This window comes from Ranitomeya variabilis, chromosome 3 (assembly GCF_051348905.1).
Source record: "Ranitomeya variabilis isolate aRanVar5 chromosome 3, aRanVar5.hap1, whole genome shotgun sequence".
In the NCBI taxonomy this organism is placed as follows: domain Eukaryota; kingdom Metazoa; phylum Chordata; class Amphibia; order Anura; family Dendrobatidae; genus Ranitomeya; species Ranitomeya variabilis.
This window is the reverse complement of record NC_135234.1, coordinates 446017832-446036890: the sequence shown is the minus strand read 5'-3', so window position 1 is coordinate 446036890 and position 19059 is coordinate 446017832. Positions and strand designations below refer to the sequence as shown.

General features: G+C 42.3%; 1 protein-coding gene across 1 annotated transcript in view; it reads right to left on the bottom strand.

Moving 5' to 3' along the window:
- The window catches only part of ZZEF1 (zinc finger ZZ-type and EF-hand domain containing 1), a 289900-nt gene that overhangs the window by 61951 nt on the left and 208890 nt on the right, over positions 1–19059 (bottom strand). The window contains exons 30-36 of the mRNA XM_077296491.1: positions 18134–18298; positions 17814–17933; positions 12224–12385; positions 11431–11560; positions 7712–7850; positions 7433–7586; positions 6421–6683 (exon numbers count right to left, since the gene is read on the bottom strand). Coding sequence (XP_077152606.1) covers positions 6421–6683; positions 7433–7586; positions 7712–7850; positions 11431–11560; positions 12224–12385; positions 17814–17933; positions 18134–18298 — 1133 coding nt within the window. The remainder of the gene's footprint in view (positions 1–6420; positions 6684–7432; positions 7587–7711; positions 7851–11430; positions 11561–12223; positions 12386–17813; positions 17934–18133; positions 18299–19059) is intronic.

Sequence of the window (19059 nt, the reverse complement as noted above, 5' to 3'; positions counted from 1 at the left end):
TCCCCTTTAATGCATATTTCACTAATCCACTAAGGGATGGAAAACGTAATGATATGCATTAAAACATAATCAAAGAAGGAAACATCCAGCTCAACGAGATAGTGAAAAAACGTGTCGTTCCTTTATTCACTTCAATAATATATGTGGAGGATAAAAACATCAGCAACAACAGGAATAAAAACAGTATCTACGCATTTCTGGTGACAGAGCACCCTTAGTCATGATATCTGTTATGAGATCCGTCTCATACCTTTATACCAAGGTCCGGTGAACACACTGGTGCTGCAGTTGATTAACACATTTAACACAGTTGTTAAAAAAAGTGAAACACATGTGAGTGCATACAGAGCAAGATATAAGACAGAACAGAAAACACAAAAACAAATAACATGGCTAGATGGGAATACACAATATTACTTACAAGATTGTAGATTATAAGAGAAGATTACTGTAAAAATAAAGAATTTAGAATTTAATTTAACACAGTTATATGAATATAATAAATTTTATCAAAAAAATCTGGCATCAGATATAGGAGCAAGCTTGGTTATAAGCAATGTGCACATTGTAACCTGACTGTGCTGGCGAAAAAAAAAAACACAGGGGAGGCCGAGCACTATAGTGGATATAGGGTAAAAAACCTGAAGGTTAATTCAATGAATAATATGAATAAGTTACAATGCGGGCTCTTTTATTCAAAAAAGTCCATATGGACATATGAGTGGACTAGTGGTCAAATGCTCAGAGGTGGAAGCCAGGGGGCCACATGAGTCATGTCCGGCAGCCTGTAGAGAGTTCAATCACTAAATCAAGAATAAAAAATAAAAAATGAAAATTTTTTTTTGAAAAACCTCATGGTGAAGACAGGGTTTATAATTAAGCTATAAGTAAGAGCCTGCAGGGAAAATGATAGAGATAGATGAATCTTTTACTATAGTATATATATAAAGGGGAGGATTAATAGAAGAGCATAATATCCTTCCTCTTATTAAGACCATGTGGTATTCTGGTCCCAAGTTTAAAAATCCACCAAGTTTCTCTATTTCTCAGGATAACCTCTGTGTCTCCTCCTCTGAACGGTTTGTGCGTTTTTTCAATCGCATAAACTAAGTCTACGTTCACATTAGCGTTCGGCGCCGCAGCGTCGCCGCATGCATCATGCGCCCCTATATTTAACATGGGGGCACATGGACATGCGTTGTGCTGCGTTTTGCGACGCATGGCCGCAAGCGTTGGGCGCAGAGAACGCAACAAGTTGCATTTTTTTTGCGTCCAACTTTCTGCAAAAAAGGACGCATGCGTCGCAAAACGCGTTTTAGCGTGCGTTTTTTTGCGGTTTTGTTTGCGTTGCGTCGCCGACGCAGCGGCGCACAACGCAAATGTGAACGTAGCCTTAGTGATTCCAAATTAGATTGGTGTTGATTAATAAAATGTTGTGAGACCTGAGATGTGTTTCTGTTCATGTTGACATTCTCTACGTCAAATATGTTCCCGTATTCTCGTCTTCAGTGAACGTATAGTGCTGCCTACATATTTGAGGTGGCAGGCTGTGCATTCCATGATGTAAACTACATTCTTTGTATTACAAGGTTTTCATTACTTTGTTCACTTTATGAATTACAAAGTAATGAAAACCTTGTCATAAAAAACTCAGACAAAGGTGGTTCCGTTGTTGTAATGGATAGGGAAAACTATATTTTATGGGTCGACAATATGCTATCAGATTCTGCTGTGTATAGGCGTTTGCCTGCTAATCCTACTCCTTCAGTAAAAGACAGAATCTTTAAACTTGTTGATGAGGGCTTTGATTTGAGCATTTTCAACAAAAAAGAAAGTGATTATTTGAAAGTCTCTAATCCGGTGACTCCCATTTTATATGCCCTACCTAAGACTCACAAAAAACAATACCCGCCACCTATGAGACCAATTGTGTCTGGGATTGCATCTCTGGGTGAGAGGCTGGGAGAGTGGCTTGATTTGCTCCTCCAGCCTCTCGTCCAGAGGACACCTGGTTATCTGAGGGATAGCACAGACGTCCTTAACGTCATGAAGGATTTTTCCTGGCAGTCTAATTTTTCGTGGATTACCTTAGATGTTGTTTCCTTATATACGTCTATACCACATGAGATAGCGTTATACGCACTCAAATTTCATATGGAAAAATACAGCAATTTCTTTCCAGATCTTCAGTCTTATGTGATAGAAGTAACTTTTTTCCTCATGACCACTAACACTTTTTGCTTTAACCAGGCTTACTACATGCAAATTAGTGGTGTTTCAATGGGGGCCAAATATTCGCCTTCCCTCGCCAATCTGGTGATGAGTTGGTGGGAGGAATCATATGTTTACTGTGCTGAAAACCCTTTTAGGGACTGTATATGTTGGTACGGTAGATACATCGATGATATCATTATGATCTGGAATTCTGATGCATCTACCGTACAGGATTTAACCAGCTACTTCAATTGTAACCCCTTCAATCTCAAATTCACTGCTCATCAGGAATCCACATGTATAGAGTTCTTAGATCTAAAACTCAGGGGTGTATCAAACATTCCTGTCATCACATCCACCTTTAGAAAAACCACAGCTGGTAATACGATATTGCGGGCTAATAGTCACCATCCCAAACTCACAATTAAAGGCCCCGTCTCACATAGCGAGATCGCTAGCGAGATCGCTGCTGAGTCACAAGTTTTGTGACGCAACAGCGACCTCCATAGCGATCTCGCTATGTGTGACACGTACCAGCGATCAGGCCCCTGCTGCGAGATCGCTGGTCGTGTCGGAATGGCCTGGACCTTTTTTTGGTCGTTGAGGCCCCGCTGACATTGCTGAATCGGTGTGTGTGACACCGATCCAGCGATGTCTTCACTGGTAACCAGGGTAAACATCGGGTTACTAAGCGCAGGGCCGCGCTTAGTAACCCGATGTTTACCCTGGTTACCAGCGTAAATGTAAAAAAAAACAAACAGTACATACTCGCCTTCTGATGTCCGTCAGGTCCCTTGCCGTCTGCTTCCTGCACTGACTGACTGCCGGCCGTACAGTGAGAAGTGAGAGCACAGCAGTGACGTCACCGCTGCGCTCTCAGTGTACGGCGGCTCAGTCAGAGCAGGAAGCAGACGGCAAGGGACCTGGACACCGAAAGGCGAGTATGTAGTGTTTGTTTTTTTTGGTAACCAGGGTAAACATCGGGTTACTAAGCGCGGCCCTGCGCTTAGTAACCCGATGTTTACCCTGGTTACCGGGTGCTGCAGGGGGACTTCGGCATCGTTGATGACAGTTTCAACGATGCCGAAGTCGTTCCCCTGATCGTTGGTCGCTGGGGAGAGCGGTCTGTGTGACAGCTCCCCAGCGACCACACAGCGACTTACCAACGATCACGGCCAGGTCGTATCGCTGGTCGTGATCGTTGGTAAATCGCTTAGTGAGACGGGGCCTTAAGAGTATACCCGTAGGTGAAATGGTCAGAGCCAAACGCAATTGCAGCACACAGGAAGATTACCATCAGGAGGTTGAGAACATCAAGGACAGACTCACACAGAGACGATATAGCCAATGGCATTTACAAAGAGCTGAAAAAATAGTTGCACAAAGACCGCGCTTCAAACCCAAACAAAATAAAGGCACATGCCCCATAAACCCTATCACTGTGATTTTTCAGTATAGCACTCAATTCTCTTCGATCAGTAAAATGATCAGAGATAATCTAAATATTCTAAAAGAAGATCCAGACATAGCTGAAATTCTCAAAAGTGGCTGTAGAATTGTTTCCAGAAAAGCTCCCTCCCTGGGTTCTAGCCTGTCACCGAGTTTTTTTGAACACTATACACACCCAGCCCGTGAATTGGCTCAGCACTAAAGGCTTCCATAAATGTGGGGCTACAACTTGCAGAATCTGTAAATTCTCACAAAAGTGCCTCGATTTTACTGATGCTGGCAATCAGAACACGTACACAATTAAAACTTTACTGAATTGCAATACAAAGAATGTAGTTTACATCATGGAATGCACAGCCTGCCACCTCAAATATGTAGGCAGCACTATACGTTCACTGAAGACGAGAATACGGGAACATATTTATGACGTAGAGAATGTCAACATGAACAGAAACACATCTCAGGTCTCACAACATTTTATTAATCAACACCAATCTAATTTGGAATCACTTTGAGTTTATGCGATTGAAAAAACGCACAAACCGTTCAGAGGAGGAGACACAGAGAGGTTATCCTGAGAAATAGAGAAACTTGGTGGATTTTTAAACTTGGGACCAGAATACCACATGGTCTTAGTAAGAGGAAGGATATTATGCTCTTCTATTAATCCTCTCCTTTATATATACTATAGTAAAAGATTCATCTATCTCTATCATTTTCCCTGCAGGCTCTTACTTATAGCTTAATTATAAACCCCGTCTTCACCATGAGGTTTTTCAAACAAATTTTTTCATTTATTATTTTTTATTCTTGATTTAGTGATTGAACTCTCTACAGGCTGCCGGACATGACTCATGTGGCCCCCTGGCTTCCACCTCTGAGCATTTGACCACTAGTCCACTCATATGTCCATATGGACTTTTTTGAATAAAAGAGCCCGCATTGTAACTTATTCATATTATTCATTGAATTAACCTTCAGGTTTTTTACCCTATATCCACTATAGTGCTCGGCCTCCCCTGTGTTTTTTTTTTCGCCAGCACAGTCAGGTTACAATGTGCACATTGCTTATAACCAAGCTTGCTCCTATATCTGATGCCAGATTTTTTTGATAAAATTTATTATATTTATATAACTGTGTTAAATTAAATTCTAAATTCTTTATTTTTACAGTAATCTTCTCTTATAATCTACAATCTTGTAAGTAATATTGTGTATTCCCATCTAGCCATGTTATTTGTTTTTGTGTTTTCTGTTCTGTCTTATATCTTGCTCTGTATGCACTCACATGTGTTTCACTTTTTTTAACAACTGTGTTAAATGTGTTAATCAACTGCAGCACCAGTGTGTTCACTGGACCTTGGTATAAAGGTATGAGACGGATCTCATAACAGATATCATGACTAAGGGTGCTCTGTCACCAGAAATGCGTAGATACTGTTTTTATTCCTGTTGTTGCTGATGTTTTTATCCTCCACATATATTATTGAAGTGAATAAAGGAACGACACGTTTTTTCACTATCTCGTTGAGCTGGATGTTTCCTTCTTCTTTGATCCTTCTACGCCCTGACACAGCGGTTCCGTGCTCCGAGTATCCAGAGATGTCAACTATGGTGAGCTGGACTTTGCTTTGCTCTATTAAAACATAATCCTCAGCACTTAAGGCCTTCATATACTTTAAAGGGAATCTCTCACCAGGTGTTTTCTACCCCATCTGAGAGAAGCATGATGTAGGGACAGAAACCCTGATTCCAGTAATGTGTCACTTACTGGGCTGCTTGCTGAAGTTTTGATAAACCACCCGTTTTATCTCCTGCAGATCTACTAGTTCTCTGAATTTGAGCCGTGCATAACCCCGCTCACACCACTTTTGTGTACACTGTGCCTAGGCAGAAAACTGAATCAGAGGGGGCAAAGTTATACATAGCTCATTAATTTGGAGGGCTAAATGGTAGCAGGTTTATTAGTTTTTCTTGCTAGGTTTTATGTTAGACAACTGTATCCTTCCAGCTTTGTGACAACTGTTTTGAGGGAGGCCCTTTTCTGTTTCAGTGAGACTGTACCGCTTTGTACATAAATTCGTCATCAGGAGATCAGTGTGTTGGTGTGACCTGCATAAAGTTCTGATCTCACAACCATTTAAAGATGATGTCTAGTTAATATCAACAGAAAGGGGCACCTTTATACCAGTTTGAATGGGCAGACGAGCATGTGTACTGCTGCTCCATTCTTTCATTCATTCATTCCCTATGGGGCTGCTGAGCTCTGACAGCCCTATAGAAAATGAATGGAGTGGAGGTGGGGATCCAGACCTGTCGAGCCATGTTGTAACCAGGATAAACGTTCTCTGCCAGGAATAAAAATAAATTCCCCAATATTCGGCTCAGCAGTGGGACATACACACCAATCAGCAAGTTATCACATATCATGCAGATAGGCGATACCTTATTTTAACCGGAAAACACCTTTAAAGGGAACCTGTCACAAGCAATAACGCTGTTAAGCTGTAGATATGTGGTTAATCAGCGTTATGATCCTGCACGCAACCAAATGCAGCAGAGAGAAAATGATCTTTATTCTCCCGCCAGCATTCGGTATTCAGTCAAGGAGATGGGGGCGGCAGCGGTCAGTCACTGACTGACAGCCGGCCTGGCTCTACACTGCGGCCATATTACTGTGTGTTTAAGATATAAGTGATAACAGGAAAAAAAATTAAGAAATTAAGAACTTTTCACTTAAAGCCTGAAAAATCTCACCCTTTCCTTTCTGTGCTTTCATAAGACAACTTGCAACTAAATCCGTGCAATTAGCTTGCAAAATCTGGGCGCTGGAAATGACAGAGGACTCAAGCTTGTCGCCCTCCTTTTCTTCGTCACTAGCCAGGTCTGACGAGTAGAGAGCCAGTGCAGTGAAGAGTAGCCACGAGTAGTTGTGTATGTAAGGCTGGATTAGCCGCTGCCGGTCACTGATTTTACTAATGACAGTTGGATAGATCGTGACAGTGTGCCTACGCAAATGGCTAATGACAGAAGAAGTAAAGAAACATAGTTATGGTTACAATATTTGCTAAATCATCTACAGAATCAAGAGTCTTTACGGTCACAAGTAATAGGGTCTTCAATTATCTGACTGGCACCTCCACTTTTCCACATTTTCAATATCTCAATTTTATCGCCAAAATGTCTTACTTTACATCTGTCCTATAAGACTGCTTTCTTCCTCAGTGAGAAGCAATTTGTATTTCTTATAGCCTAGGAAAAACTGGTAGACGCCACAAATAAACCAGTACCTTCTTAAGCCACGGCTAAGGCCTCTCACTGGGCAAACTAATACACTTTTCTGCATTGGAGAGGAGCAAGAGTACCAAAACAGCTGTCCCTGTACGGGACCTGGCCAGCAATAATCACTTTTGGATCAGGAGGTGTAGACCGCCAATGACATTGCTCCCACAGACCTGCGGCACCTACAGACCTGCGGCACCTACAGACCTGCGGCACCTACAGACCTGCGGCACCTACAGACCTGATGGATGCATCTGGCACGTATTATACATATGTCCTATACTCCCAATTGTGAGCGACAGCAGAAAAACTGTTTAATGGGCCAAGAATAGTTCTCCATGGCTTTCGGCCATAGAAAAAAAAAAATAGCCCTGAAAGCTATTCTAGTAATTAAAACTTCTCACTTTTCCTTATATGATGAATAACTCTCAAAGCCCCATAACACATGTTAACCGTAATATAAAAACCACATTCCCCTGTGGAGTACCTTATGGCAGCATAACATCCGTAGCAGAGATCAAAGTCATCACAGACATCACAGTTGATTCTAGGACCGATAATAAGTCCTTGGCAATGATCACATGCATATTCCATATTAACCATTTCATGATGATCCTCGTGGCCCTCAGGCTTTACACCACCTGGAATAAGTTCATATTTCAATATTAAATCTTCAATAACACACCAAAGATGGTGATCACAGCAGCTTAATCATACGAAGTGTTCTTCAAAATTACTTTGTGGTTTTTGGAAGTCAAAGCCTTACCAAGGTAGCAGGTTTTGCATAAATCCATATCATTACACTGCAAACATCGGTACCGGTGCCATGGTGCAATTTTGTCACATCCATCACAGGATATCTCAACATTCAACAGGTCACAGTATCTCGCGATAAACAAGTGCATCTATAACAATAAAAGTAAGTCGAGGTCATATGCACCACATGCATCACTGAAACTGCAGATTAAAAGGGTGGTGTTCAGCTGGAAATCACATTTCAAAAGTATTAAAAATAAAAGTAGAGGTGCCCTAATCTGCAATTACCAGCCTCCTTCACACGCAGGACTGGTCTTATGCTGGCACATGAAATCTTTCCCCTATACTATGAGGAGCTGCCAGTGCCCAGGACAGGTGCAGGCATGAGGTTGGGGCACATTTCTGATACCCCAGTGAGCTAAAATTCTGTCTTCAGTGCAGTCAGAATTTACCAGTGAATTAAAGGGAACCCGTCATGTCCGATAATGCCATTATCCTGCCATTAACGGATCTTTAAAGGAAATCTGTCAGCATGCTTTTGCTACCTCATCTGAGAGCAGCACAATGTAGGAAAAAAGGCCCCCTATTCCAAACATGTATCATTTTACTGGGTGCAGCAGTTCTGACACTGAGATTTTAGCACTAAGGGTACTGTCACACAGTGGCACTTTTGTCGCTACGACGGTACGATCCGTGACGTTCCAGCGATAGCCATACGATATCGCTGTGTCTGACACGCAGCAGCGATCAGGGACCCCGCTGAGAATCGTACGTCGTAGCAGATCGTTTGGAACTTTCTTTCGTCGCTGGATCTCCCGCTGTCATCGCTGGATCGGTGTGTGTGACAGCGATCCAGCGATGCGTTCGCTTGTAACCAGGGTAAACATCGGGTTACTAAGCGCAGGGCCGCGCTTAGTAACCCGATGTTTACCCTGGTTACCAGCGTAAAAGTAAAAAAAAAAAACAAACCGTACATACTCACATTCTGGTGTCCTTCAGGTCCCTTGCCGTCTGCTTCCCGCTCTGACTGACTGACTGCCGGCCGGAAAATGAGAGCAGATTACAGCGGCGACGTCACCGCTGTGATCTGCTTTCACTTTACGGCCGGCACTCAGTCAGTGCGGGAAGCAGACTGCGAGGGACCTGACGGACACCGGAATGTGAGTATGTACTGTTTTGTTTTTTTTTACTTTTACGCTGGTAACCACGGTAAACATCGGGTTACTAAGCGCGGCCCTGCGCTTAGTAACCCGATGTTTACCCTGGTTACCCGGGACCTCGGCATCGTTGGTCGCTGGAGAGCGGTCTGTGTGACAGCTCCCCAGTGACCACACAACGACTTTCCAACGATCACGGCCAGGTCGTATCGCTGGTCGTGATCGTTGGAAAGTTGCAGAGTGTGACAATACCCTAACAATGCAGCAGAGCTGGGAAAGCTGCCCCTGCCCACACCAGGCTCTATATATACAATGGCCACAGTGAGCGGATTATCACAGGAGGAGGGGGCGGAGTCAATGTAATGCTAATCACTAGGTGATAAAACCTTCTCTAAAAGTAAACACCACCGGACAGGGTAATAAAAGACATCATACAACTCTGTCTCAGCCTCTATCTACTGCTGTCCTCAGATAACATAACAAAAACCCTTTCCCCACCTACACTGTATATATGTGCATGCAGGTCTTTTAGGGTATGTGCACACGTCCGGATTTCTTGCAGAAATTTCCTGAAGAAAACCGGAAATTTTCTGCAAGAAATCCGCATTTATTTTTTTTTGCGGTTTTTTTCCGTTTTTTTTTTCGCGTTTTTTTTAGCATTCTGCAAGCGTAATTAGCTTGCAGAATGCTAAAGTTTTCCAAGCGATCTGTAGCATCGCTTGGAAAACTGACTGACAAGTTGGTCACACTTGTCAAACATACTGTTTGACAAGTGTGACCAACTTTTTACTATAGATAGAATGTTTAAAAATAATAAAAAAAATTTAAAAAATGGTTATACTCACCCTCTGCAGACAGCCAATCTCCTCAGCGGCGTCCGTTCCTATAGATGCCGGTGTGGTTCAGGACCTTCGATGACATCGCGGCTTGTGATTGGTCGCGTGAGTCACATGAGCGGTCACGCGACCAATCACAAGCCAGCGACGTCATCACAGGTCCTGAACCACACCATCTATAGGAACGGAAGAGAGAGCATGCACCGGAGAGGCGGGAACACTTCGGGGGCCATCAGAGGGTGAGTATATCACTATTTTTTATTTAAATTCTTTTTTTTTTACCAATTATATGGTGCCCAGTCCGTGGAGGAGAGTCTCCTCTCCTCCACCCTGGGTACCAACCGCACATAATCTGCTTACTTCCCGCATGGTGGGCATTGTCCCGTGCGGGAAGTAAGCAGATCAATGCACCCATGGTGTGCGGAATCCACGCAATTCCGCATTTTTAATGCACAAAAAATGCGGAATACCCTGTAAATAATAGGAGGCATATGTAAGCGTTTTTTTTCGCGTTTTTATCACGTTTTTATAGCGAAAAAAACGCGAAAAAAAACGCGAAAAATCCTGAACGTGTGCACATGGCCTAAAATGGAAATCCAGAAACCTCTGCATCTTCCATCTACTGCTGCATATCCAAAAAATTCATTATATAACACTTAAGGAGCCTCTACAGCTTGTTTCCCTGCCCAGGAGCCCCTTTAGCTTATCTGATTGCTCACCGTCTGCCTGCCCTTAGGCAAAAAATAAGTAAGAAATAAGACCGTGAGCCATCATTCAGGCTTAAGAGTATGGTGCCAATTGGCGAAACAAGCTCTCAAGGCAGTGGCTCCTTAAGTGCTCTGTCACACCCAGAGCACTTAAAACTTCATTTGCTTATTTATTAATACTATAATTTATTGTGAATGTTGCCACAGTTAGAAGATATAAAGGTGTTAATTGGTTTACATTCCAAACATCTGCATGCCCCCGGAGGATGTGTACCTGCTGAGTGTGTTACTTTAGGTACTTTACAGAGCTAGGGGCTCAATTTCTTGAAAGTGGACAACATATAAATTACATAGCCCCATTGCTCATCAAGGTAGCCCCCAAAGTTTGCCATCAAAGCTCTTGGGCCAAGCTAATTGAATGCGTCTCCTATTGGAACAATATTTGAGACTAATTTTGAATTGGCATCTGTCTACTGGCTTTAAGCAAAGTAGTTTGTGTGCGACAAATGCTTCATCATCAGGATAGGGAAAGCATTCTGCATCACTATGTGACAGCCTCTATGCTATTCTGCTCTTCCAACATCTCCATACTTGAACACTTGGTTTGTTCATGTGTTTTACAGGGGCAGAGGGAAGAAAGTCGCTGCCAAACACCTGTCAGCAGTTTATCTTCCCTAAAAAAAAAAAAAAAAAAGTACAATCTAAAGCATAGGGCATTTACATTTTAATTGCGTGATCCTCATCTCCTCTATCAACATCTGTTGTGGAAAGTTGGAAGTCCCAAATATACAGCAAATTGCTGACCGGTACTTCCAAAGTCATCTGGTCAAGCTGACTTATTTTCCGAGAAATTGAACAAAAAATTATTATAAACATTTTAAAAATGATCAAGATAACTACAACATAAAAATAAGTTTGCTAATCGTGAAATGAATGTCAATGAAAAATCTGATGATATACTGTTTAAAAATGTAATAATAATATGAAAAGTAACTTTATTGAAGTATGAAGCCAAAAAAAACAGATTACCTTTCTTCTCACTTCGGGTTCGGCTTGACTTATCTTTTCATACCAAGATTCAAACATTCCATCTTTGCATTCTTCCAACCACAAGAGATTCTGTCTGTAATCTGCCCTCTCATCTTCCTCCTCCCAGTGGCTAAAACATGAAATGGACATTTAAATAAAAGGTTTCAAAAACAAAAATCACAGGCACTTGTATAATTCAAGGCAATGTCAGGGGAATACACCGATTCTGAACTGCTCTGCTCAAAGTCTACTATGAAAATACAAGTCACACTTCTAAAACACTCTTCTTGGGCAAATAGCACAGATATATTACACATAAAAATGTGCATTTCTTAGAATAAGCATGCATGTACATACAATAACACTACTTCTTGACATTATGCCATTATATAACTTAAATTCTCCATTTTCTAGCAGTTTTTTTTTTTGGTTAATATGAACCCAGAGTAGATTTTTCACATCCCCTTTGTCATCAATGATTATTGCCGAAAATGTAATGTGATCCCTCACTGAAAACAGGTCTGTTGAACGATTTGAGCAGTTTTTGAGAGTGATTGCGTAGTGCAGGAGATAAGTCACTAATATGTGGGGGAAAAAACATATTCCTCTAATAAGAAAATATTACAAAGTTCCTTATATTCGTTTGTACTATTGAATTATGGACAAAAAATTAAAATAAAACTGTGGCTAGTATTTAGAGGAAAGTTCACAAAATATATTCATTCTACTGCTTGGATTTAGATGTTAAAAACAAGAGCACAATTTGTTCTAGGGTTGAAAATAGATTTCTCACCTCACTACACTGTCATGGGTGCTTATGTTCTCCTGAGACATCGACAGAAGTAGTTCTGGAAGATCAATACTTTGAAAGAACGACAGATCTTGGGGCTCCCAGCTCATGTCTAACATGTGTAGGAGCGTAGTCTGCACACACGATAAAGCTGGAAGAAGTGACCTAAGCAAAAAAAATGAAATCACGGTTTAACAGAACATTGCCATGTATATCAGTTTTAAGCAATAAAAGCAGCTACCCTCATGTAACAGAAATAAATGGACAACCTGCTGAATGCCAGATATAAAATTCATGAGACTGATGTGCGAATGCTTTAAGTTCACGAAAAAATAATCTTTCAAAGCTAAAAAAACTATATATATATATATATATATATATATATATATATATATATATATATATATATATATATATATATATATATATATATATATATATATATATATATATATACACACATACATATACACTAGATGATGGCCCAATTCTAACGCATCGGGTATTCTACAATATGCATGTCCACGTAGTATATTGCCCAGCCACGCAGTATATTGCCCAGCCACGTAGTATATTGCCCAGCCACGTAGTATATTGCCCCGTGACGTTGTATATTGCCCAGTGACATAGTATATTGCCCAGCGACGTAGTATATTGCCCAGCGACGTAGTATATTGCCCAGCGACGTAGTATATTGCCCAGCCACGTAGTATATTGCCCAGTGAAATAGTTTATTGCCCAGTGACGTAGTATATTGCCCAGTGACGTAGTATACAGCACAGAGCCACGTAGTATATTGCACAGCGACGTAGTATATTGCCCAGTGACGTAGTATATTGCCCAGTGACGTAGTATACAGCACAGAGACACGTAGTATATTGCACAGCGACGTAGTATATTGCACAGAGCCACGTAGTATATTGCCCAGCAACGTAGTATATTGGGCAGTCACGTAGTATATTGCCCAGCTACGTAGTATATTGCCCAGTCACGTATGTCACAGTTTAAAAAAATAAAAAAATAAACATATTCACCTTCCGCAGGCGCGTTGTAGCTCTGTCGCCTGCGTGGGGTGCAGGCGGCAACTTCCAGTACCAGGGTGTGATGACGTCGCGGTCACGTGACCGTGACGTCATGGCAGGTCCTTCTCCCATCCTTGCCACCGGAACGTGCCGCTTGCATGGACCGGTCACCGTAGCATCGCGAGGAGCGGGAAAGGAGGCGGAAGGTGAGTATATAATGATTTTTTATTTTTTTTTAAATTATTTTTAACATTAGATGTTTTTACTATTGACGCTGCATAGGCTGCGTCAATAGTAAAAACTTGGTCACACAGGGTTAATAGTGGCGGTAATGGAGTGAGTAATAACGCAGTCCGTTACCGCTGGCATTAACCCTGTGTGAGCCGTGACTGAGGGGAGTATGGAGCGAGGCCGGGCGCCGGCCACTGACTGCAGAGGAGTAGGGAGGGACTAATCGGATTGTGGCCGTCACTGATTGGTCGCGTCAGCCATAACAGGCAGCTGGCGCGACCAATCAGCGACTTGGATTCCATGACAGACAGAGGCCGCGACCAATGAATATCCGTGACAGACAGACAGAAAGACAGACAGAACCAAGGCGGGATTTCCGAGACAGACAGACAGACAATTAGACCCTTAGACAACACAATGGCGGCACTTGACAGCAGTGGAGGACAATGCCCGTCGCTGATTGGTCGAGGCATCGGGTATTCTAGAATATGCATGTCCACGTAGTATATTGCCCAGTCACGTAGTATTTTGCCCAGTCACGTAGTATAATGCTCCATGCAGTTATGGCCCCATAGATGCCCCATATAATGCTCCATGCAGTTCTTTATGGCCCCATAGATGCCCCATATATTGCTCCATGCAGTTATGGCCCCACAGATGCTCCATATAATGCTCCATGCAGTTATGGCCCCATAGCTGGCCCATATAATGCTCCATGCAGTTATGGCCCCATAGATACTCACCTCTCGTCGCTGCTCCTCAGCGTCCCGTCTCTCCGCACTGACTGTTCAGGCAGAGGGCGGCGCAGTTATATACTGCGTGGCTGCTATATACTGCGTGGGCTGTGTTATATAGTAAGTGGGCTGTGTTATATATAGTGCGCGGCCTGTATTAACGCATCTGGTATTCTAGAATATGTATGTATGTATATAGCAGCCACATAGTATATAGCACAGGCCACGTACTATTTGTCTGCTATATACTACATGCCTCCTATATACTAATTATATAACACTGCCCATGTAGTATATAGCACAGCCCCCGCAGTATATCACACAGCACACGTAGTATATAACACTACCCATGTAGTATAGCACAGCCCACGCAGTATATCACACAGCCCACGTAGTATATAACACTGCCCATGTAGTATATAGCACAGCCCCTGCAGTATGTCACACAGCCCATGCAGTATATAACACTGGCCACGTAGTATATAGCAGCCCCTGCAGTATGTCACACAGCCCACGCAGTATATAACACTGGCCACGTAGTATATAGCAGCCCCTGCAGTATATCACACAGCCCACGCAGTATTTAGCAGTGTGGGCACCATATCCCTGTCGCTGATTGTTCGTGGCCGGCCACGTAGTATATAGCGTAGTGTTCTAGAATATGTATGTAGTTTGCGCATGTGGGAGACCTCGCTTCTGAAACTCGATGACGTGTACCATTGCTACGACTGTTCCAAAAAGCCCATTTTTGATGTCTTTCAAAAGGCTGATGAGTTTCAGTCAAAATACGCGTGCGACTAAGTCCGGCCTGTGTTCAACTTTTTGCCAGGGTTCTAGATTTTCGGTAATTTCCGGCCATTTAGGATTACAGGTCATTGTCACAAAAATGTCAGGTCTTCCAAACTTTGTTACTATAGCCATTGCATCTTGATAACGTTGTTGCATGTTGCGGGGGCTACCTCCAAACGACGACGGGAGGATTACTGTTTTTCCAATTGGAATTCCCTTTTGATTGTTTTTGCAAATGTTCTTGAAGAACGCAGTAGTCTTCAACTTTAAGTTGTTTTTGGTTCATTCTTATGAAATTTAGACGATTAGCTTCAATTTTAACATATGTGTCAACTAAGTACTGTTGTGTCAGTTTCCCACCGTTTAAAATAGGTTTGAAGTAATTTCGGCCAGACGAAAACTGTAGTATTGCAGGTGTAATTCTTCTTGAAGTTCCTTGTTGGTTTAGGTTTTCATGCCACCCTTGTTCACCTCTTGGAAAGAATAGCGGATACAGAAGAGCATCAAGGTTGCTGTGCAAAATGCTAATTCGTTGTGTCTTAGGAACCAAAGGATTGTTTTGGTCTGGCTTAAGATGGACTAATATATCCCTTTGAAAAGATGGTTTGTTGTAAAGTCGAGGATTCTGTTTACGTTCTTGTTTAATGGCCATGACAATAGAAGGCATTTCAGTACCATTTTGTATAGCCCTCTGTTCCTCCTCAGCTTGAACGTCTTTTAGCATGCGATATGCGGCAGCAAATGGGCTTATTTTTTGTAAATGTACAGCAATTTACTTCATCAGTTCAGCATCACACTTTTCTTTTAGGTTCATCCTTTGTTCTGTAGCCTCATTTGTATCAATGATGTATAATTGTGCAAATTTTGGTGGTTGTCCTATTTCTGGGTGAAGTGTTCCAGTGCGGTGGTAGATCTGGCCGTGAATTTTAAAACAATACGGTCCGAATCCAGGGGGCGGTGCAATGTTGGCACCGAATGAAGCAAACGCATGAGAACTGTTGATGCTTCTGATATTTTCCATGAAATTTCTACTGTGTTGATGCATTCCTTTCATTAACTGCTCAAACAGATCTGAGTAGTGAGGTCTCGGTAGCATAACGTTTCCTTTTTGGCAGCATTGAGTAAACTGATTGTCAGATGGTTTTTCATCAATGAAATTCAGAGAGTCGCATTTAGAGCAAACTGCATTCATATTCCCACAGTAGTGTTCATGAATTGTACTTTCATTGTCTGTTACGTAATGTGCAAGTTGTTGAATATTGTCCTGGTCGTGCCTTAGTTGGTAGAGCATTCGTTTTTTATGAATTTGGCGATCATGTTGTTCCTGTCGTACAACAGTTTGTTGTGGTGTCTCCGGTTGGCGACGGTGTCTGTGAGATTCCGCATCCTGGGCTTGTCTAGCAGCAGTTTGTTGTGGTGTCTCCTGTTGGCGACGTTGTCTGTGAGATTCCGCATCCTGGGCTTGTCTGGCGGCAGTTTGTTGTGGTGTCTCCTGTTCCCGATGTTGTCGTTTTCTTGCTGCTGCTGCTTTTCTGTCATCCTCATTGGCGTATTTTCGTTTACGACCCATTCTATATATATATATTTACAGATGCAAAATGATAAGGTCCCAGAGAGACATCAAGATAAAAAAGCAATGCTACCTAAAATACGTAACTTCACACCTTTAGCGCTGGTTTATTTCCCGTGGGAAAAACAATCAGGCATGTTAAATTTCAACATGCCCAACTCTTCCTTGTCATTAGGGGAGGTACCGCCAGAGACATTCTCTGCAAGGCTAGTCATACTTCAGTTTGTGACAGTGCCTGACATCCATCTAACATATACTGCTACCTAAACGATTCACACACACACAAAAAAAAAGATAAAATCTCGTTTATTCATGCAGGACCTGGTCTGTCACAATCTGTGGCTTTAAAATGTAATTACTAATAACATTTTTTCTTCTTGCTTCTGTTAGAAATGACTAAGGCTACTTTCACACTAGCGTCGTGCACTGCACGTCTCTATGCGTCGTTTTGTAGAAAAAAACGCATCCTGCAAAAGTGCTTGCAGGATGCGTTTTTTCTCCATTGACTTGCATTAGCGACGCATTGCCACACGTCGTAAAACCGTTATGCGACGGACCTTCGCCACCAAAAAGCGTTGCTTGTAACGTTTTTTGGTGCGTCGTCTCCGTCTTTTCCGCCCCCCCCCCGCACCTCACAATGGGGCAGCGGATGCGTTGAAAAACAGCATCCGCTGCCCCGTTGTGCGGCGCATTCACTGCTAGCGTCGGTACGTCGCAACGATGCAATTCGTCGTGCGTCGTCCGACGCTAGTGTGAAAGTAGCCTAACATGGTCACCAGATCAGAACAATGAGGCTATGTGCACACGTTGCAGATTTGGGTGCAGAATTTTCTGCACAAAATCGGCATCTCCTGGCAGAATCCACAGCTGCGTTTTTTGCGTGTTTTTTATGCAGTTTTTACCACTGCGGATTTCTATTAATGGAGGTGTGCAGAAACGCTGCAGAAACGCACAAAAGAAGTGACATGCACTTCTTTGAAATCTGAAGCGTTTCTGCACGGATTTTTCTGCACCATGTGCACAGCTTTTTTTTTTTTTTTTTTTTTTACATTGATTTACATTGTACTGTAAATCACAGTGCAGATCTGCAGCGTTTCTGCAGCAGAAAAAAACGCTGCAGATCTGCGCTAAATCAGCATCGTGTGCACACAGCCTTAAAGGTCATCATTTCTACTTATTATAGAAACCATCTGTAAGTTTTTACTGGTAAATAACACATGAATCACAAAATCAAGGATGACATGTACCTGTCATTAAGGCTGTTAAAACCCTTTACCGCATTCACTAAAAGAATGACAAGTCTGTAGTACGACTCCCGGACTTCTCTATGAAGTTCAGCTCCGCAGCCTTCCAGGTGACCAAAATAGCTTCAAAGACAAGAGGAAACAAGGTCAATTTTGTAACCCTTTGTAGCATTTTTTTCAATCTGCAGCAAAAATGTATGCTCATTGCCTTCTTTTTAACAGTGGGCTATCTTTACCAGAACGATGTCCCTGTACAATCATATAGTTGGCACGGATTTCACAGAAACCTGCTTATGAATCACGTAACACAGGGCTCTACTTACTTGGTGAAGTCATTCTGGCAAGCAAGCAGCTCCAACAAAAAGAGCACACAGGGGGGCTGAAAGAAATGGGGCTGCCCCAGAGTTTCTAGACACTCCTGGATTATTTTCAGCACCTTGAGAATGCTTTCAGCCTGAGCTCTTCTGAGGGAGAGGACCTGCAGGACACTGGTGGAAGGAAGCAAAATGAATGAATTCGATCTTTCAGGATGCATTCACACGAGCTCTGTAGGGTCTGTTTAATGGGAAAGCTGCCGACACAGGTCAAAAACGGACAATTTTTCCTACAATTTTACTCCTGTGGCTTCTGAATAATCTGTTTGTCGTCATTTTAATGAAACCTGCCATATGGTTCCAGAGATGTGGGAGATTTTCATATGGTGCAAATTTTTATGAACTATACCAAGTGCATGGGGCTTAGATGATTATAGGGACATATTTACAGGCTACTCTCTGTCAGACACACACCCTGGTTAAATGCCATGAAAATCAGTGCTTAAAAAAAAAGAACAAAAAAAAACAAAAAACACCACATCTCCGAAACCGTATGGCAGATTAAGGGGAAAAAAAAATTATATACATGTAAGCAGAGGGAACAAAAGAGTAAAAACATTCGACTTTGTGCAGGTCCTCTTTACATGCAGCCGGGGGCCCAACATTCACCCAATGAAAGCCAATTTAGTCGTCGTTCAGGCAGTTTACACGGAGGTTTCCAGCTTTTTACTGAAAGCTTCAATTAAACGTATATGTTATAGCCCTTCCCTGGATATACATTTACTGGAAGCAAATAGGGCAGTGTGAAAAGAGCATTACAAACTTAATAAGACATTTTAATGGAAATGGCTTCTAACAAAGCTTTTGTTTTGAGAATGAGTTTCAACTTCCTAATTATTCTCATCTCCCCTCCCTGTGGTCTCAAACACCTACAG